The 22,260-nt window shown below is 40.0% G+C and overlaps 1 protein-coding gene across 4 annotated transcripts in view; it reads right to left on the reverse strand.

The window, feature by feature from the left end:
• ATP7B (ATPase copper transporting beta) overlaps positions 1-22,260 on the reverse strand; it is a 45,966-nt gene that overhangs the window by 6,156 nt on the left and 17,550 nt on the right. For all 4 annotated transcript variants that reach the window (XM_039389150.1, XM_027723156.2, XM_039389158.1 and 1 more), the window contains 16 exons: positions 17,470-18,697; positions 15,889-16,125; positions 14,602-14,765; positions 13,563-13,724; positions 11,742-11,818; positions 11,240-11,414; positions 10,437-10,670; positions 9,854-9,945; positions 9,607-9,734; positions 8,370-8,524; positions 8,058-8,192; positions 7,105-7,299; positions 5,431-5,613; positions 2,843-3,041; positions 1,582-1,728; positions 374-516 (listed from right to left, as the gene is read on the reverse strand). In XM_039389150.1, the coding sequence (XP_039245084.1) occupies positions 374-516; positions 1,582-1,728; positions 2,843-3,041; positions 5,431-5,613; positions 7,105-7,299; positions 8,058-8,192; positions 8,370-8,524; positions 9,607-9,734; positions 9,854-9,945; positions 10,437-10,670; positions 11,240-11,414; positions 11,742-11,818; positions 13,563-13,724; positions 14,602-14,765; positions 15,889-16,125; positions 17,470-18,697 (3,654 nt within the window). The remainder of the gene's footprint in view (positions 1-373; positions 517-1,581; positions 1,729-2,842; positions 3,042-5,430; positions 5,614-7,104; positions 7,300-8,057; positions 8,193-8,369; positions 8,525-9,606; positions 9,735-9,853; positions 9,946-10,436; positions 10,671-11,239; positions 11,415-11,741; positions 11,819-13,562; positions 13,725-14,601; positions 14,766-15,888; positions 16,126-17,469; positions 18,698-22,260) is intronic.

Here is a 22,260-nt window from a genome sequence, read left to right on the forward strand (position 1 = left end):
TGAAGATACTGACAAATCTCCACTTCCCTTGTTGTGAACAGGACTGGACCTTCAAGGAACCTTCCTTCATCACTAACCAAACAGAACTGCCCTTCAGTGAAGGGAAGCAGAAGGCTTCAGTTCAGCAACTGATTACTGCAAGGAACTCTATACCTCTGGAGAAGACTGCATGTCTTCAGCAGCCGCTGGCCTTTACTATGCCATAGGACCTGACCTGATTTGCAGTCCAGTTCAAGAAATGTTAGTCTTCGTTTAACATATCCAGGGAAACTGGGATTCCAGGGAAACTGAAGTCCTGCTTCAAATTCAGTGGGACAAACCAGAGTTTTAAAACCTCATCGTATATTCTTTTGAAACACAAAGAAGCAGATACCTGAGTAGCAATGGCTTTTGCAGTTTTTCTGTTGTCCCCCGTTATCAGCACCACATCTATTCCCATGCTTTTCAGTGTATGCACAGCAAGGGCTGCCTCCTGCTTGACAGTGTCTGCTATTGCAATCATTCCACACAACACACCTGCACAAAGAAACGTCCTCTGTTAGAGAGAGCTGTAGGAGGCAAAGTGGCAGCAAGAGAAAGGGCTTCCCCTCTCTCACTCCAACACATTCTGGGCATTATTGCCTGCATAACTGTCTGCAGCTTTCTCATTTACGGTCTCTTTCTTTCCTCATTTATCTGTTTCAGATCAAACAGTAAACATCTTTGATATTTAAGGACCAGGAGTAAGGGGAGGAGGGTAGCTTTTAAACATGCCTGACTCCTATATTTTATGGTATAAATAAACATGATAGTGGGCCAGAGAAAGTTTTGGAGTTTGTGCCCAGGAGAAATGTTGAAGCCAATCCTCCAAGAGGAAGCACATAGAGTGTCTGGTTTTATGTCCCCTAGTCTTTCAGGGTTGGATCTCTATTAGAATTAATTACTTTCACAAAGAGGTGTTGCATCTGCCTTCCAACCCATTGATTTAAAGGTGTATCCATGTGCACATGCCTCTCAAAATTGCCCTCTAGGAGCACCAAGAATATTTGTACAGTAAATGAATCACAGGCCTCATTTCAAGATCACAGATGCACTGGCAATCTATGACCATTACAATCATTTGTTATATCAAGGTATTATCTGAGATCTCTTTCTGTATAGCACAGAGCAGAACCTCACTAGCAAAACTCATTGAGTCTAATTTATACTTGACTGATCTAATGAATCATCATGTTTATTTATTACATGTTTTGAAACCGGTGATGCAATAGGTTGGCCTGTGACCCCTAGGCGATGTAAAGTCAGGATTGGACATGGTACTGCACTGGTACTGCTTTTTTGAACAACAGCCTTAGACAACAGGGGTTTCAGAAATTATTACTTACATTAAAAACTACACAACAAAATCTTATAAACACTGCTCTATGGCGAAAGCTTCTTTTAAGAACACCTTGATACTTTGCAGTTCACAAGCAGTTCTGCACCAAAAGCTTAGTAGCTTCTTGCCACTAAGCCAGTGATCAGCTTCTCCAGAGTTTGCTTTTATCCCTTCCTCAGTAGGATTAACTGATATTTATTGTCACTCCAGGGAACAACAGTTACCATCTATAGCCACTAGTATGGCAGTCTGTCCTTTCGTTTCATGGTCCGTCATTGCATCATTCACATCATTTGCAATATTCAAGCCATTGCGTCGCATCCACTCACGATTTCCGATCAACACTGAGTATGTATGAGATGGTGATGGACCTTTGTGCACAGACAAAAAGAAAAATTAGCAACTCGAAAATAGTGTACACAAGCAGAGATGTTCGAGGATGACAAGTTGGGCATAGGCAGTGCCTGAAGACAGCCTCATGAAACTTTTCTCCTTCAAGACACAATCTGTGCCTGTTTACATACAGAAGTGTGTCATGAATTTAGTAGAGGTATTTGCCCGTATTTGCCTTTGTCAGTTGGCACTGTTTTTCTGAATAAGTGCAGTATGCATGTTTAGTAAATGCCATCCTCCTTTGTTCTCACAGCTAATGACTTCTTTCAAATATAAAGGCTATTTCTGACAAGAAAAAAGTAGTTTTGTTCTAATAAACAATGAACCTCATTATGAATTCAATCCAACTTCACAAGAGCCGTATGAGAAGGTGAGAAAATATTACATTAACACCATTTACAAATGGCACAGTTCTGATGATTAAAGTTCTTATTCTATTTAATTCTTCTAATAGCTTTCTCAAAAAGGTCAGGAGCACCACAGCCTTTTGAATAGAACTGATGAGCTTCTTAAGGAAGGTTTTAAATACCTTTACTTTCTCTCCTCCACTACAAAAGACCAAAGTGGCTTCTAGAGAGTCTGAAACAAACCCAAGTGTATTGGCCTAATCAAAAATGTCACACACTGAAACTCTGTTTTCAGATATAAAGTGGTATATGAACAGAAAACAAAAGGCCAAAGTTAATAAGGAACTGAAGGGTAGGATATAAAAAGTTGCACTAAGAAATATATGTTAAAGGTAATTGTTCTAAATGGGAAGATATCGCTAACTGGCAAACTTTGCTGTCTGCAGGACCATTCTTCTATCCAAAAGGAATATTGTGTAAGTATTGTATGTAATTTTCAAGTATCCATCACTGTAGCATCTAAATTCTCATTTAGATTTCTGAATTGCAGCGAGATCAAGAGTTGCAGAAAAGAGCTTCAATTTTTGCTAAGCCACATTTTGGTCCTCTTTGTTCTTTGCCTCCTTCTGCCACAAATCCACTTTTCTGTTGTTCCCAGTCCAGTAGGATTGGTTTACAACGGCCGGTACTGTTGATTCATCATCTCTCACATTGCCACTGCTGGTCACCTCAGGGGCAGACTTACCACGTGATTCCAAGAGCGTGATCACCGCGTTATCTCCCAGAGGAGCCCTGCTGTCCCCACTCCTGTTAGCATCCAGATTATCGAGACCCTGATTGGCTGTGCTGAGGATGGCCTCAACTCCTCCGACTCTGCAGCTGATACCACAGCCTGGGACTGCCTGGAAGTCGGTGCAGTATCCCAGACTCTGAGTGCCAAGCTCCTGTAGACATAACCAGAGGTCATCACCAGTCTGTGCTGCCCAAATGGGGTACAAACATTAGTTAACTCCTGCAAAAAAGAGGCCTCACTCCTCTTGACAATGACTGACCAACCAAAAACTAGCACAGAGTATTAGTAGCACAGAACTAAAAATAAGCATGTTTTGGATGTGCTGTGGCTTAGACTTCCAGAAAGGGACAGCCATACAGATCACATTCAGGTCTCAGCCCTGGCACCAGCAAACTATAAAGAACAGCTTTTCCTGGTAGCTTAAGCATGAAAAAGTTAGATTGGTGGTTCACGACTTCAGCCAAGATTAGGAATTGAAGCCACACACCTTCTGAAAAGATGCAACTTCTAATTAACCTCACAGACAACTGGCTGTGGTAGATCAGACCTTTTATATACACACACATATATATATGTATACATATATGTAAAAGTATAGTGAAAACCTGTTTCTAATTCCTAGAGTGATCTAGTTGGATGATAAGGAACTGGGTTTTCCTGTTGAGTTAGAGTGAGAAGCCAATGAGTACCTTCAAGATAAGAAAAGGATTACCAGGATCCTATCAGTTTCAAAAAGAATGGAGAAAAGATTTATCTATAAACAAGTTATTCTGGGTTGTTTCTGGAAGTTGGAACTATATGTATCTTTTAGTGACCTTCTTAAAACACAGGAATGATAAGATGGGTGGTAAGAATATTATCAAACAGTATAGCATTAAAATTCATATAAGCTATGATCCAGTAGTAACTGGTGCATGGGATAACTACAGAAGTATCAGGGTACTAAGAGAACTTGTAAATAGAAAATGTAAAATACAAGAAAGGCAACCAGTTAATTACTCATACTTCTAAATTCAGTGTTCAGTTCTAAATTTTATCAGTGAAAGATCTATCACTAATAAGTTTGATATATTCTTTCCAATTATTTTTTCCCTAAATCAATTAAGGACTTTTCTTAGCAGAAAGAAACAGTTTGTTTGAACAGGTTTCCTATTTTCATTATGATTTGTGCTTTCCATCTTTCTGAAACATTTAAGGAACACAATATATACAGGACCTCTGAGGATTTGTTAAATTTGCAAAGATTTGAGTAATCCATTAATTAATTTGTGAAACTCACAAAATATTACAGTTTAATATTCAAGTTTTAAATCTCTTTCCCTAATTTATTGAAATGAGCAAGTGACTAAGAGAAGTGACTACAGTCAGGTAACACAAGAAACGTCACTACATTTGCTTCACAATGCTATTTTAAGTATAATTATTGCTCCTGCACATATTCCACAATCCTTATTTTTCTATTAATTCAAGAAAAACTTTGTAAGGTCTTGCTTGAGAACTCCACAGTGTTACCAGAAAAGCACAGCTTAAAATATACCTTCTGGTAATGTCCAGACTAAGATGCACAACCATAAAATCACAGAATAACAGAATATGCTGAGTTGGAAGGGACCCACAAGGATCATCAAGTCCAACCCTTAGCCTTGCACAGGACCATTCCCAAGAGTCACATCATATGCCTGAGAGTATTGTCCAAACACTTCTTGAACTCTGTCAGGTTTGGTGCTGTGAACACTGCCCCGGAGAGCCTGTTCAGTGCCCAACCATCCTCTGGGTGAAGAACCTTTTTCTAATATCCAACCTAAACCTCCCCTGACACAACTTCCAGCCATTCCCTCAGGTCCTGTTACTGGTCACCATAGAGAAGAGATCAGTGTCTGCCCCTCTGCTTCCCCTCACAAGGAAGTTGTAATTGCAATGAGGTCTCCCCTCAGTCTCCTCCTCTCCAGGCTGAACAGACCAAGTGCCCTTAGCCGCTCCTCATATGGTTTCCTCTCAATCTTCATTGCCCTCCTTTGGACACTCTCTAACAGCTCAATATCTTTCCTATATTGTGGTGCCCAAAACTGCACACAGTATTGAAGGTGAGGCTGCACCAGTGCAGAGCAGAGCGGGACAATCCCCTCCCTCGACTGGCTGGCAATTCTGTGCCTGGTGCCCACCAGGACATGGTTGGCCCTCCTGGCTGCCAGGGCACTGCTGACTCAGATTCAACTTACCATTGACCAGGACCCCCAGGTCCCTTTCCATGGCACTGCTTTCCAGCATCTCATTCCTGTCTGTCCGTACATCCAGGGTTGCCCCACCCCACGTACAGAATCTGGCACTTTCCTTTGTTGAACTTCAATGTGGTTGGTGATTGCCCAGTCTTCTAACTTGTTAAGATCTCTCTGCAGTACCTCCCTGCCTTCAACCTCCCAGCTTTTCAGCCTGTTACTTTTCAGGCAGGCCTGTCCCTCTGGAACTTGATCCTTTTATATAACATTTCTGCATTTGCACAGACGCCTTCAGGCCTTAGATGAAATAGGAAGACTAAGTACCTCTTTGCAATATTTAGTGACTGCCACTCCTAAAGGATGCTCACTGCTGGCTTCTGCAGTGCCAATAACCGCCAGTACCTTCTTCAGGGAGATCACAGCTGTGTCTCCCAACAAAAGCACCCTCATGACTTTAGGAACTCCATAGGTGATGGTCCCAGTTTTATCAAACATTACAGTCTTGATCTGCAAGAAATAAACCACAGTTACTCCCTAAGCCCTGTGAGTAAAGGGATGCTCATATGTTTTTGGAACATAAATGCAGTCAAGACCTTAAAAAAATAGTTGACTATATCCACAAGAAGACAGAATAACCCTACAAAATTATGGATTTCTGTATGTACCTTAAACTATTTGTACAGTACATCTCCTTATACTTTCTTATTCATTCCCCATACAGTGATTTCACTCAAGCTACACCATCATCCTGTACCTACATCAAGATCTCAGACAACAGCATCATTGTAGGACTTAGATGCACATACAAAGGACAGTACATGTATTTTCATGCAAGACTCATGCAATGGCACCTTAATCACTTTTACCACAACCTATGTGATGCAAAGAGGGCTTTTATGGATGCTGTTCTAAACAGTTGACAATAGCACTGAGGAAAGAGGGCTCAGGAAGTAGTTTGGTGATAAAGAAGGTAGAGAGAGTGCAAGAAGCTGCAAGAAATTCAAGAACCTAAGCAAAATCAACATCATGCTAATTCAAACCCAGCAGTCACTTGTTAGCCAGCCCAATAGGTCTTGAGGAATCAGGAATGAACCAAAAAATACAGCCAAACATATAATGAAATCCAAAGCTAAAGTTAATTCTAATGCTGAAAATAAACACAGCAGAGAGAAACACAAGAACAAAAAAACTTACCAAAGTAGGCATTTTTTCCATTCCCAGCTATTTCAATACATCAGCCTTGCAGAATCCCAGTTTTCAAAGCCCTGACCCTAGCTTTGCTTAGATCCAAAAGGTAAAAAGTTCCAGCATTATTTAGCAGTCTTTTTTTTTTTTGTTTCAAAGACTTGGAACTTCTGGTCCAATAGGAACAAGAATTATCACTCTGACTAACTTGCTCTTACCATCCTTTTCCCTTAAATTGTTCTGCGTATGTCTAATACAGTCTATCATAGCATGGTTTCAATTCATATTCTTTGTGGACATGTCAAGCCTCTTCCTCCTTCAACTTCCTCCTCTTTTCATCATTTTCGTGTCTTTGAAGGGTTTTTTCTTCCTCCCTTCTATCTTTTTTTCTATACAACAAAACAGCTTCAAATAATTTGGTTTTTCTCTTACATCCCACATTTTAAACTGCTGATCATGAACAATATGCATTTCACAATAGCTCTCTGAGGAAAGAAAAAACCTACTGGATTACTGGGCTCTTTTGCAGAAGAGGTAAAGAAAGTGCAAAAGTCAGAAACCCCTGAGGCCATGCAGAAGATTAGCAGCCTCATAGTCATGAGATTGCAGGATCTGTTGGCTCTCAACACTTTGTTGTGACTGCTTTGAAGAAAGAAGGTCAGATTTGTCTTCTTTAATGAGCAGCAGTGAATTAAAAAAAAAAAAAGTACAACTTTCTGCAGTCTTTCTCTGGACCTGCAGGATTTCCTGGGAAATTATATTTCATGTAGCAATAGCTGTGTAAGATACAAAAGTACAGAATGAACTATTAACCTTGTGTGCCATTTCCAGGGGTTTTCCACCTTTGATGAGAATACCATTCTGTGCAGCCACTCCTGTGCCCACCATTACAGCTGTGGGGGTAGCCAGGCCTAAAGAGCAAGGGCATGCAATGCTCAGCACAGTGATTGAGGTTTGAAATGCAAACCTCAGTATTAGTTCAGCTTTTGAAATGTGTTTGCTCTGATTCTGCAAGAAGAAGGAAGACAAAGGGGAAAAAATTAAAAGATATGTAAGAGTGCTGACAGAAGATGTACAATCAGATGTACAATAAGATGTACAATAGAGATGTACAATCAATCACAGTAATATCAAAAAACACATTTGTCTGGAAGCCTCTAGTGTAGGAAAGCAATCTATTATTATTACCATAATGCTAAATAAAGATCAATGTTATGATTTGTTTATGACAGTATTTTCTGTATTTTTTGCTGCTCAAGCACACATATGTTTAACTCTGCTCTCAGGAGACAATATAACTTGTTGGAATTTCCTTTATAGCTTAGCAAAGGAGAACCCTATTTCCAGGTACACAGATCCCCACAGCTCCTGAGCACAGCAAATACACATCCTAAAGATTGCAGAAGCTCATCTTCTTTCTAAAGCCAAAACCACTATCTGCCATTAGGAACCGGAATATCCACAAATATTTCAGACATGACAGGAATGGCTCCTTGCAATGCAGCTATAGATCATGTTTAGTCCAGAAAGACTGCCAATAATTTCCATTTGTAAGAACCCCATGCATAACTAAGGGGGAAATGCAAAGGTATATTTATACCTGCAGAGAGATTTTAACAAGTGTAATTATCTGCTCTGTCTAGGAAACACCACATTGCACAAAAATATTTGCCAGGTTGTGACATAAAACCTATGCACAGAAAGTATGTTAAGTACACTGTAAGGCATTCTAAGAAAAAAATCCATCTCTTATAAAAATTACTTACAGGAAAATATTTTTTAATGACATCAACATTTATAAAACCAATTGTGACCCATACTATCAATGTCACTGTTGAAATGATGATGATAAATGGAACAAAGTATCCACTAAACTTATCTGCCAGTTGCTGGATGGGTGCCTATAAAAAAGAAAACCAGTTATTTGCATGTTTATGGTCAAAACAAATAAATATGCAGAGTTCATGACAATATGCAATAGTCTTTATCTATTTCTTTTTTGGAGTCTGGAAAAACACAGTTTGCTGAAAATATAGAATCTTTTGATTATTTAAGGTTTTCTTCTCTATTATTTTTACCTTTGACATTTGAGCTTCTTCCACCAATTTCACAATCTGTGCCAGAGTGGTATCACTACCAACATGAGTAGCATTAACAAGAACTGACCCATGTGCATTTATAGAACCAGCAATCACTGTGCTCCCAGGTTTTTTAGTGACTGGCATAGGTTCCCCTAGAAAGAAAAGGTAGGAATAAATGAGCCAATACCCCTAATAACACAGTCCATTAGCGTTCAGCTCATTGTTAGCAAACTCAGTATACCAAGCAATAATGACCAGAAATCACATACTGTGTATCTCTGTCTGGTGAAGACATGTAAAAGTAGTGTCATACTTCCATAAACCTTTTCGTAGGTTTAATTTCAAAGGAAATGCTGTTTCCTTGGTCTTAACTTTTCAGTATCGCATCCCTCAACAGGACCAAGAGCAAATTGGTTGGAAAAGGAACTTTTAGGAATTTCTCCATTAACACTTTGCCTTGTCATGGGAGTTTGAGCAATCTGCCTTTATTTCTACAATCCTCAGCTTTCAAAGACTAGAAAAGTTTTCTCTGTGGAAAAGCTCCTGTTCTCATGCTTCCACTCCAAGAACAGTAGCTCTACAAAATCTGTATTTTCAGGGTTAGTGATAACAACTGGTTCTCTTAAGTTAAGGCTGTCGGGGTTCTCAAGTAAAGTAAATACGTAACTAAAACAAGTAAGCCAATGTCAATGTAAACTTCTTCTATCCTTTACCTTATTTATAAGAATTGCACAATTCATTAAATCCTTACTATATTTATCAAATGAAATGAAAATTTCAGAAGCTGTGAAAAAGTCCCATGACCCTGAATAGGTGTCAAGTTATGAAGCTTCCTTTCCCTCTATTTGCTCACTGGAAGAGCCCTGTCATACATACCCCAGCATCTCATCAATATTTCCCCATTAACCCTTAGAAGTTATTTCTGAAAAAGTACCATCTCTACAATTACATTCCAGAGAAAACTCCAAACAGATCACTGGAATAATGACAACAGTGTTTAGACTCTACCCATCCCATCAGTACATTAGTAAGTGACAAAACTGAGTGGAAATTCTTCAGCTTTTTAGGGTGTTGCAGACACAGGATTTGAATTCAAGCTCACAAAGGTAAGCCACAGTATCCATTAAGGTGGGAGGTTATTCAGACAGCCGTGTTTGCGTTGGGTCTGCTCTCTTTTCTTGTAATAAAGAGTTCTAGAAGCTTTCACTTTTTTGCACAAGGTAAGGGGAGTTACCAGTAATGAGAGACTCATCTGCCATAGAACTGCCTTCAATGACCTTTCCATCCACTGGGAACTTTCCACCGGGAACAACTTTTATGATATCACCCCTTTGAACCAGTTCAACAGCTACCTGTTCCTCCCTACAAAAGACACAAGTAAAACAGACAGATTATTTATGCTATCAGCTTTCACGTTAACTGGATCAAGCATAGTCTGTGACCCAGGCAGGCTGAAGCGATTTTGGTTCATAAATATGTACCTGACAATAGAGTGGTCAGGTCCAAGAGTCACCACAGTGGCTTCTGTGGCTTGAAGAGACATAAGTTTAGCAAGAGCTTCTGAGGTCTTACTCTAAGAAAGAGAGATTAATGTTTAAGACATATTGAGATATATAAATGCTGATGTCTACTCAACACAATGAACTCTAAATGACCTTGTACAGTATAGGCTGCATCAGAAACATCTGACTCAAAATTCCTCTGAATAGTTTTATTCTTGGCCAGTCTTCGCGAGCGAAGATTTTTTGGGAAAGGTCATTAACCCTTCCAGCCTGCGCAGTGGATTTTTAGGTGAGACACAGCGTGCGCTGAACTGAGCCCACCCTTTAGTCCTGAGGTTCATCTGCCGGGGCCGAGCAAAGCTTGGACAGTGGCAGTGAGGTCCCCAGGATGTAGGTTTGTTTAGAGTGACCTTCTCTTAGGTGGATTGCCTACCAAGGCTGACGAGCTCCACCTGCCCAGGGGGCCGGGAATCGAACCCGGGTCGGGCCTCTGGTGGTCTAGTGGTTAGTTTTATTCTACTCCTATCATAATTAAACAATAACTAGCGTGAAGATGAGTTACCTTTGCTATGTGTTCCAGCCATCTGCCAAGTGCAATGAACACAAACAACATTGGAGGAGTGTCAAAGAAAGTAACAGGGCTTTCCTCTGCCTTTTCAATTATCGCCACTATCAGGATCACACAGGAATACACATAAGCAATCGTCGTGGCCAGTACGATGAGCACATCCATATTGGCCATCCTGTGCCTCAGCGATTTGTAAGCTTGTACATAAAAATACCATCCGCCAAGAAACTGTTGGTGTAAGCATGGACAGACTTGTATTAAGATCACAGCAGTAACCACAGCAGTGAATGGAGAGAGTACATAATACTGCCCATAGCAGAATTTAAAAAACATAGTAGATAAGAGAAAGCATTGCTGTCCTATGCAAATTTTGTACGGATATAATTTCAGGTCTCCTGGAAGACTGACTCCATTGACATCTCTCATTTGCCCTTCCTTATTTTCAAAACCAGCTAAATATCATCCTTTTCCTCAGCTATGCATAGTAAACAAGGCACAGAAGATGAAAGGATTTACCTATAGCTACCCAATTAGTTTGCAGGCCTTTTTTTCATTGTGACAGTACCTTCCCCACTCGGAAAACTATCTGATGCAACTTTGGCAGCAGTAAGTACTGTGAGTAAATACAGAATGGATAATTTGCAGAAAAGTGCCACTTTGTTCTGTAGGTGGTACAGACAAGGGAGAAGGCCTAATCCACTAAAGCTTTCCAGTCTCCTGTCTTTACCACATCAGATTACATAAATGAAATAGGAAATGAATAGAAACAAAACCCCTAGGACGTACTGTGGACATACCTGAACAAAAGTGCACAGGATAAAGAAGAGAAGATTCAGAATAGATAATCCAGGAATGAGGTTCCGTTCCAGCACCATAGACCCATGGTGCTCACCACTGGGTATTTGCATATAAATCATTATGATTAAGACAGGGATACCAAACAGTAGGCTGCACAAGAAAGATTTCTTCCACCTGAAAAGGAGAAACTGTAAATCCTTGGTTGTTGTATACTCTGCAGTACTCAGGCCAGTGTGCTCACAGTGCAGAGCTTTGGGATATTTGCAAAGATCCAACATTTAGGGACAGTTTCAGTGTCTCCTACATGTTTAACTGTATAGACTTCTAGGAGTTTAAAACTAATGAAAGTAATAAAAGTACTTGAACCAAATGGTGAATAGTAAAATTAAATATGCTTTACACAAGAATAAGCTAATTAACTGGGAAGAGTCCTGGGGAGAGATGAGTTACAAGATATGATCTAGACATGTTAATTAGTGAGAGAGAAAAAGAAATGCTTACTGCTGTATTTCCTTTTTATGATCCAGGTTATGTGCATTTGGATCTCTTCTAGCCACAGAAGCATGAAAGCCAATTTCCTTTTTATTGACAGAGGAGGAAAGATCAGTTAGTTTTGATTAAACTAACCCTATTACTTATAACATACTTAAATGACACTACTTTTAGAAGAAATGTCAGAAAAGGACACTGTTCCATATTTAAAAAATGCCGACTTCTTATTTATTTTTAGATCCTTCCAAAATGAGAAGATATTTCAGTCAGTACTCAAAATCTGGACTGATAAGGATTTCTGGTACCTATACATGAACATGGTGTATAGATGCAGTATGCGTCCCAGTTGTCTTAGGCACAGGAAGCTCCCACTGACAGCTGGAATTCTGTTGCTCATCCCCTCAAGGACAAGGTATGCCTGCCCTTTCACCTCCACTGGAATAATTATGAGAGATGAGACATATCACAAAGGAAGTAAAAATGCAGAAGCCACTGGGCTAGACAACCTTGTAAGCAAATCCTAAACATTACAGTTTAGCATATAAACCTGAAGTTAAAAATGGAAGTGTCTAAAATCCGTTTAAACATGTAGACTACAGGGCAAAGCATTCCAGAAACAAATATAAGCAAAAAGCCAGCTTTGACTGACACTTCAGTGAGTTACTGCAGTATAATCACAGAATCAATTAGGTTAGAAAAGACCTCTGACATCATCCAGTCCAACCTATGACCAAACACCACCTTGTCAACTAGACCACGGCACTGAATGTAACATCCAGTCTCTTCTTAAACACCTCCAGGGACGGTGACTCCACCACCTCCCTGGGCAGCCCGTTCCAATACCTAATCACCCCTTCTGTGAAGAAATTCTTCCTGATGTCCAACCTAAACCTCTCCTTGTTTTGACTCAGGACGTAAGGCTGTGATTGCAATCGTATTGTTAGGGCTAGAACTATGCCTCTCCCTCAAACACCCAAAAACCCAAAGCACGCTTGCAAGAACAATACATCTAAACTTCCTACCTGCATCGTGAAATGCTTCTCTGGCAATATATGCTTTACAGAACTTCTCTGCCATCCAGAACAGTCTACTAGTTAATATGTTAATAACTGCTGTTCCATCAATCCTGTAGTCTAGGAATTTTTTTCTGAATAAATCCTCTAGAGCACAGAGGGCAAACAGTCTCTATTGTCCTCCTGACTACTCACTGCATGCACCTCATACAGTACATTTTCTTCCCTTCTGGTGGGCAAAAAAGGAAGTTTTGTCCACATCTGGGCCACGGTAATGGCGGATTTTATGATCTATGTGATTACTGGTAAGCCAGGATTTTTTTTTCATTTAGTGGCTGTATCACAAGCTTTTCCAGTTTAAAAAATTCCACTCTATTGATGTGAGAATAAATGCAAGTGTATACAGAGATGTGTAATACTTGTGGTATGAGCTGTGGCAAAACTTCTTTTACAGCCTTTCACTGTCAAAAGAAAGTAGTATTTTTTTTATGAAATATTAAGACCACTAAAATGACTGGAAATGAGAGACACATGATTGTACACACAGAATTGCAAAGAATAAATATACTGGACTTTTATCACATATAGATAAAAAAAGGTTTCTTTTTGTAGTTTTTAGCATGTGTTTTTAGAGTAACAACCTGTGAGACTACACATGACTGTGCAGCAGAGCAGCTTCAGCACAAGAGCATAAAAACATATGGCAATAACTGTGTCATCTGCAAAAGTCAGTGAAACCTCTCAATTATCAGCTGCTCTATATCCTTTTAAATTTCACCTTATAATTGTCCATACATAAAAAATTCTTAAATCCTACCTTGATTATTTTTATAATATCTCGAGGTCCAATAATTTCAGGATCAAACTGGATGTGAGCTTTGCAAGTTGCAAGTGCAACTGAGGCATAAAATATGCCATTTGTTCTCATGAGTTTGGATTCAATATTGTGAACACAAGAAGCACAAGTCATCCCTGTAATCTAAAGAAAAGACAAATTTAAGTAGTTATCAATCCCATATATTCACCCAATATTTGTAGATGAACTTGAAACAAGGCCTCCTGATCTCACAGAGGTACTAATTCTATATGACTACTCAAGCTCTTCTGGTATTGACCCAAGGCCTCAGCATAAAGATTTTATAGAGTTGTCTTAAATGATACAAAGCTGAGAATACAGCTACCCACTTTTATTATAAAATTCTGCAACCAGCTGTTATAGTCACAGCTATGTATTTGTATAGCAGAACTCAGACGTTGTATTAACTGTAACAGCATAACTAATATAGTTCTATCAACAGCTATATTAACACCAGCAAAGCCAAATTCTGCACATGTAACTTCACGTTGCTTACTTAAATTTCCCTGTGGCTTCAACAAGGCATTATTCTGATTACTTCTGTTTTATTAACACAACTGCAGACTGTTATCTGTCTTGAAGTAGGTATCTGTCAGAAAATAAAAACTGACATTTGAAGAATCTGTCCTTCATAAAACAATTAACTAATTTTATCCAAAGTTCTTAGACCTCTATAAAAAGCCCCCAGCATTGGCAGTACATATTTGGTGACACATTCTCTATCACTCAGAATCTGTACTGTTGACAGAAAACTTCTGTTTTATTCCTGCTTGCTAAGAAAAGTCTAGTCTGTATATAGAACTATCACCTTTTATTTTAGTGCATTTGGATAGGTTCTTCTAAGACAAACGATCTTGTCTTTTCAGTAATTAAGAAACAATAACATCACCATCTAGAACTGAGCTGCTGAAGGTACAAGTGCTTAAATAAAGGTATTTTCAAGAAAATAAGTCTTCCAGACCTGACTATTCCTAAACCATGACAAATACACATGACTTACAAGAAGATCCACATGCCCTTCTGTTTCTGCATGATCTTCTATGATGGTAGCTTCAAAACCCAAATTCTGGATCAGCTGTGCTATTTCAAAAGGCTGTATGAATTCTGGCTTGTATTTTATCTCTGCTTTACCTGCCATCAGTGCTACCAACACTGAAACAATTCCTGCAGTGGCATAATAAAAAAATGTTAGATAATATAGCCCCTTTGAGAGAAAGAAAAATAAAATATTACAAGTGACTGTCAATGAGGACTGTAACAACTCTGAGACATTATAAGCCTAATGATTTCCTTCTGCCTCCTTCTAGTGTTGTTCCCTGGTCACAACAGCAAAGTTTTTACTGAGATCCAGCCACACTGTGGTTCCCTTTAGCAATGAGAGGAACATGGAAGGAGGTGAGTTTTTTTATGATCTAATGAGACAAAAAGGACGTTCAGAAACAATCTTTGCACTTATTGCTATGAGCTCTATGCTGGACTCTCTTAGTTTGGAAAGAGCCAAACAAACCCCACAATACAATGCTAGACTTTTTTATTTTCTTGTTTCCCATCTCCTCCTTTTTTTTTAATAAATAAAAACCCCACAGAAATCTACATTTAGAATTGAAAAGCAAAATGTAAAATTCATAGGTAAAAAAAATAGTTTTGAAGTGCTAATGGTTTCTTGGATTTTTAAATCAAGACAGTGAGACCATCACTGTGAGACTGGGGATGCAGTAATGAGTAAGCAAAACCCTCCAAAGGCATGCTGACACAAATGAAATCAGAGGCTGCCAAGGCTCATCTGTTCATCTTCCATATGGTCAGAGGAAAGGCAGCTCCAGCCTGCAGACTTCCAGACTAGCAAACACTGCTCTGCCTAAGCTTACCCTGGCACTGGAGCCATGCATTTGTTCATACCTGCTTGTGCAAATGCGCCCTGAAGGGTAAGTTTCACATCAAAAACATGCCAGAGCTCTCAACAGCTCTGGAGCAGATGGATTGCTCTGTAAAGCAACAAGGCCCTGAAAACTAAATGAGAAGCCTTTCTCTGTTCTTGTCTTACTTGAAATTACTTGAAATTTTTATCACATTGCAACAACTTACTGTTACAAGTATATCCATGAGGTTTGTCCACCAGTGCAGTAGGATAGTAAAACAGTGACATAGTTATATTAGCACTAAAAAGAGCATTAAGTCTATTTACCTTCAGATGCTGTACCACAACCTATTCCATAGAATCACACAGAATACCTTTTCCACCCCACAGTTCCTTATAGACCCATTATAGGAATTTTAAATTTAATACCGTCTTCTTTCTGCAGATTTCTTTCGATGGTAGACACACATGATGCACAGGTCATGCCTGTGATTTGCAAAAAACACTTTTCAGCTGTTGCTCCACTGAGCTGGTTTGACCCATCAAGGTGAGGACTGTCTGGAAGAGCATCCAAGACACAGCCTTGGTGAGGAGGCTCTGGAGGTCGAGGCTGCACTGCAGCTTTGCTGGCATTAGGCTGGTGCCTATGTTCTGCAGTGGAGGTATCTTGAATAAATGAACAAATACACCGAACAAACACTATTTACAGTGTGATTGGATGATGCAAAAGTTCAAACAAGTCACACGTATCAATCACACAAATCCTCACAGTAGTTTGAAAGGTGACCCAGTAACCTTGGTCTCTACATGGAAATAGTGTATATTATTCCTAGGCTTATAAAACTATACACTCACCAGTACCACTTGCATGATCATTTAACTCTACAGAACTAGTTCTCCACTTTCAGATGACAAATGATTCCCCTTAATTTCAATGCCTAGACCTGACATCTGCCTCCACTTGATAAAGATAGCTAGAGGGTCACTATCCAGCACAGAGAATTCAGTCCAGTCATATCCATTCTGTTGTTGTTGTCATCTATGCAGTACTCATAGCATTTCATCTCAAACAAGGAAAAGGACAAGTTTCTTAACAGGTTTCTCTTTACGGTGCAGTATTTACACTGCAAGTAGTGCAAAACGAGTAGTGGAAGCACCCAGGAGACCTCAACACAAACAGGCCTGTTGTAATCATTTTTGTTCTTTACCAGACATTGAACAGACACACAACAGCTCCAGCTATGTTCACAAGCTGCCTCCTCTGTGTAAAGGAGCAGGAGTTGCTTCTGAACGTGTTAAACACAGGGGATTCCCTCTTTTCCCACAGATGGATTGGGAGGTCTCGTACTAACAAATTACAAACCAAACAAATAATAATTAAATGCCACATACTGGCCCTGCCTCATTTGTAGTAGTACCACAGATTCAGAGGGTTTGGACGCATGAAAGAAGTGAATAGGATGTGGTCTGTTGTGATCAAACTAATCACTATTTCAAAGCAAATCTGTTTAGTTTGAAGCAGGTAAAAACTGCTACATTTGAAATTCACTAGAGAGGAGATTGTGCATCAGAGCAACTTCTTAAGAGGTTTTAGCTAGGTGAAAAGTGGTTTTAAATGAAAGAGATTTCATTAAGTTTGTAGGTTTTAGTATTCTGGAACATAAATGAAAACATTTGGTTTGATCGACCTATTTACAGCAGCCTGTAGACATAGTAGGAAACTTACTTCAGTGCGTAAGGGCATGAGCTGTTTGAAAGACCTTGTACCAACTCTCATTTTGGTTTCATAACACAACTCTTACAGCCATTAGTGCAGTTATGAATGCCTGAAACAAGGTGCTTTACAGCTGAAACCGCTCTCCCTTGCTAAGTGATGTCAGATCAGGCCAGTCATTCATAAAAGACAATGCCAATGTGATGCTTTAAGAGTTTCTCTCTAGAAGAGAATTTCAAAGCAGGTGTCACACAGCCCAGCCTGGCATGCTACCCACAGAAAAAAAACACTGTTACCTGTCAGCACTGAAGCATCAAATCCCATGTCTTCTATGGCAGCTCTTAACTCTTCGCCGTTAGTGACAGCTGGATCATAATGTATGGTTCCAGTACTGCCAGCTAGAGAAACTGCTACCTGTTGCACTCCTTGTCTCTCTGATATGGTCCCTTCTATGGACTGTGCACAAGAATTGCAAGTCATGCCATCAATCTTAATAACAACTATGCACGTTGGGTCTTGCAGCGGCTGTTTGATGAGATCACCTGTGAAAGCAGGTGATGGAGATGCTCCTTTATTTGCTTCTGAACCATTAAAGAGGCATACTTTAAAGTTTCCAGGTGGAAGGGATTCAATAGCTTGCTGTAGAGCTGACAGGGTAATTAAATTTGGGCTATACTCTACCACAGCACATTTTTGCTCCAAAGACACTTTAATACTTTTAATTCCAGGAATAGCTGATATATTTCCTTCAATGTTTCTGACACAGGACTTGCAGTGCATGCCTTCTATCTGTACAGTCACCGTAGCTGTGCTACTCATCTCAGCAACCAGTGGATCCAACCCATCACCCTCAAAACTTGCTGGTGTCTTCTTGGGGCTTGCATTCTGCAAGCGCTGGAGATCAAGGACACCCAGCTTCAAAGGGGCTGATTTACTTTTAATGGTGCAGTCATACCCCAGGTTATTGATGTGTCTCTTGAGGTCATCAGGCTGAATGATGTAAGGATAGTAAGCAATAATTGCTTCCTGGTTACCAAGTGACACCTTGATTTTTGCTACACCATGCAGTTTCCTAATCTTTCCTTCAATGTTGGTGACACAGGACTGGCATGTCATGCCTTCTACGTGAAGCTTAACTACTGCTTCTTTCAAGCTCGACAGATTTATGGTTGCTGTTGTCAACTTCTCTTCTGCTATGTTGGCATCAAAGCCCATATCCTGAATTTCCAGGCAAATCTGATCCGGACTTATTTCCAACTGCAGATACTTGATAACAGCATTGTTCTGTTCACGGGAGACTTTAATACTCACAATGCCCTTCACCTTGGAAATCCGGCCTTCTATTGCCTGCACACATGATTGGCAAGTCATTCCCACAATATTGATTGTCACAGTACGTTCTTGGGAAGATGAAGAGGGAGTGGTTTCAAAGCTCTCCTCGTAGCCCATGTTGTCAAAAGCAAAATTATGTTTCATTGTAGGCTCCAGCTCACAGCCAGGAGGAGAATCAATGTTTGACAAAGCCTAAGGAGAAAGAGGAGGAGTAAAAATAAATGCCTGTATCTTCAGCCCTGTATACGCTGCAATGGTCTGCATATGCTCTGAAGCACATGCTAGAAGTGTTCTCAAGTCAGTCTATAGAGCTGAAACACTTCACAACATTAACCCATGATGATGAATCAGGCCTCTGAAACATTTCTTGAGTAGCAATGTAAAAACTATTCACTAGGGATGTAAAACCAGAATTGATTCAGTATTCCAACCCCAACCAAATAATTTAAAACTTGAACTCTCTGCAGCAACAGGGCACTTCCATCACAAAGCCTGAGCCCTGCTCTGCAGAGCACACTGTCACTGGCACACAGTGGGTCACAGTAGAGTGTATGCTGACTGCCTCTCCACCAATGTCCTAAACTGCCTGAGTTTGGCCAATCTGCTCCTGCTCATCAGGAGTTCCAACCAAACCAAACCACATCAAACCAAAAAGCCCAAGAAAACAGAATCATGAATCTCCCAGAAGCTTGAAACAAGCTGGTGCAGGGAGGACCAGCTGCATGATATTTGAAGAGTATATGCATGCACAGAAAGGCCTGGGGTCTCTGCATATAATATATAGACCTTTTAAGTTAAAATCTATATCTGATAAAGATCTTAAAAGACACAGAACTATATGCAGATATTTCCACTATGGTTTAGTTTCATTTACCGACTTGTGAGGCACCTAAGAAAGACTATAAATTGAGCTACTCACTGGTTTCATCCAACACTGATTTTCAGGATGGCAAGTACTGAAACGGATCAGTCAGATCATGGGCTCTGCGGTACTGAAACTCTACAGTTGAATGCACTCAATTCAACTGAAAATGAAGTATTAAAAAAATAAAAATAACAGCAATGCTTCTCACAGAACAGGTATTCAGAGCACAGACTCTGTCTCCAGTTAGTGGCACCATGTGATGAGGAAGACTGAGAAGGGGAGTGACAAGTTCCAGATTGTCAGATTTCACGGAAAGAACATAAAAATTCATGTCCATGACTTAAATCAGCTTTAAATACTAAAGATCTAGATGAAAGCAACTATGATAAATCTATTCTCTTGCCAGCAAAGCTGTGGGATCTCCAGCATTCAATAAAACACCTGATGCTGGGCATTACTGCAGAGAGGGCCTGGAGAAGGGGCCAACAGATCAGGCTCAGTACTGCAAGTCTTGTTCCTATGACCCATAAGAAAACTCCCTCCTCAATACCACAGCATGGATGAGAAGCATTTAGGCTGCTTATTAACACTAGAATGCATCCAGTTCATTTGATGCAGAATTCAAAATTCATTAACTTGATTTTGTTTCATGTTTAGACAGCTTGGGAATAATGAGGTCTGAGGTCACAACCAAAACAGCAAAAATTTAACACAAGATATTTTCTTTCAGCTTTTCCTGTACTGTATTTGTTATAACAGGAGAAGGAATGAGCAACTTCAACTCTTCAGCAATTATGGTGCAGCCCCTCACTATCCCAACAGCAAGCTGGGGAAGTCTCACAGGAATATTTTAGTCCTGACATCCCCTTTTGCTTCCTCCTCCCACAGGCCTGGCAGCACCCAGGACCCATACCCCTCTCCTTGCACTTCCCTTCCCAGAAGTTACTGAAATCCCCAAAATATGTGAAAACGTGCAACCACACCCTCCTTTCAAAACAAAACATTAACAGTTAATCAGACTTCCCTGAAAAGATGGTTTCCTGTTTAAGCACGAAGACGACCAAGATGCTCATATTCTTATTTCCTTCTATCTGTGACTTCCCACAATTTGAAATAATAACCTGGCCTTGTATAAGGAAAATAAACCCATCTAAAAACAGTCTCTCATCCACCACATTTCAAATGCTTAGACAGCTCAAACTTTCGTTTATTGTAAAATCTGCCTCAAGAAATGTTTTTTTAATATTGTACCTCATCTCCTCTCCCTTATCCTCAGTCCCTCAAGGACACTTTGCTTGCTGTGGCCCCCTCTTCTTATCACAAACACCCAGTGAAGCACAAATCCGCATGAGAGTTACAGAAGCTCACCCAGTGCATTTATTTTGGCTCATATGACAAAGGCATTTGCCTTCTGCATCCTTTGGCGAAACAGAGCGTGAGAAATGGGCGAGACAAACATGCTCTGCCCTCCTGCTTCCCTTCACTGTGTTTCTGGCAGCCACTTGCAGATGAAACCCGGAACTATCAGTAGACTTATGTACTCCACTGTTCCCTCCACCCCCAATCTCACCAACTGTCTCACCTTTCCCAAGTACCCAGTGATATAAAAGCATTTCAAATTAAATAGAAAAAAAAAGATTAAAGGGTATTTCTTGTCCTCCAGCCATGTGCAAAGCATAAAAGCAAGGACTGGTTCTACTATTTCAGTGCATTGTAAGCCACAGAAACATCAAAACTTGGCTGCTGCTTTATATTTTGCATAAAAGGCTATTATCAACATTCAACGAATTGTCAAAAATATTTTGTTTGCTACTTTACAAAACCAGATGTTCTACAGGTCTGTAGAAGAAAAATTCCTGCACGCAAATTTTTAAATGACAAGGAAAAAATAGAGAGGAGACGTGGATATAAGAAAAATACAAAGCTTATTTCCCTTAAACCCCCCCCCCCCAACACACAAATGCAAAATCATTGAAGAATTTTCCCCCAAACGTGCACAGGAACAAATAAAGTATTTACAAAGCCTTTAGTATTGTCTAACAGCTTCAAAAAACCCCACAAACTGAAGGGGCATAAATACATCTATGTGTGTATTTGCAAGAGGAAAACAGCAGATTCATGTAAGGACACTAAGACGAGTGATATGGAAACGTGCCCATAGATTTCCTTAGGCACAGCTGGGTCTCAGAATAGGGTTTCCTGATGCCATACATATAAAATGGCATCTATGAGGCTGTATAGTAATTCAGACACCATCTGCAAGAGGATCAGAGAAGCAATCACCACCAAAAATGCCAAAAAAGGTGCCTGGGATTCCCAGGCGCTGCCCCTTCTGCTTGTTTCTGTCTAGAGAGAAATACCAACATAATAGTAGAAATGCTTCTGACTCTGCATCCAGAGGGGAATGTGTGAAAGAACTGGCCACTGTTACTATCTTGTCTCTCACACCAAAGGAGGCCTGCTTACTTTTAAGGACAGGTGTACACCAAGTATGTTGGTGCTCTACCAGTCTTATGCATAATTTTACAGTAGCTATGTAAAGAGTATGTAAATAATGAAACATAAAATGATGACAATTCTTTCCCTCCCTTGTTCTGCACATAAAAGTTGCAACTGACAATGCACAGCAGAGTGAGGCTCTAGTCTGAAAGCTAAGAATCTCAACATAAAGAAGCTCATATGAATAATATGGAAAAAAAAAACAGAAAAAAAATCAAGAAACTCATTGACACAGAAGCAGCAGTAGATGGAGAGAGCTTTAAAGGAAGTGTCAGAGCTGGTTGGAAAACAGTTGCATCTACAGGAGACAGCTCTGAACTAGACCTGAGATGAGTAGCAATTGAAACTGTTGATGTCCAGGAATATGGCATCTGAAGCCCAACTTCCAGCA

The sequence above is a fragment of the Pipra filicauda genome, unplaced genomic scaffold, assembly GCF_003945595.2.
Source record: "Pipra filicauda isolate LSUMZ 115617 unplaced genomic scaffold, ASM394559v2 scaffold124_size2119055_pilon, whole genome shotgun sequence".
Lineage (NCBI taxonomy): Eukaryota > Metazoa > Chordata > Aves > Passeriformes > Pipridae > Pipra > Pipra filicauda.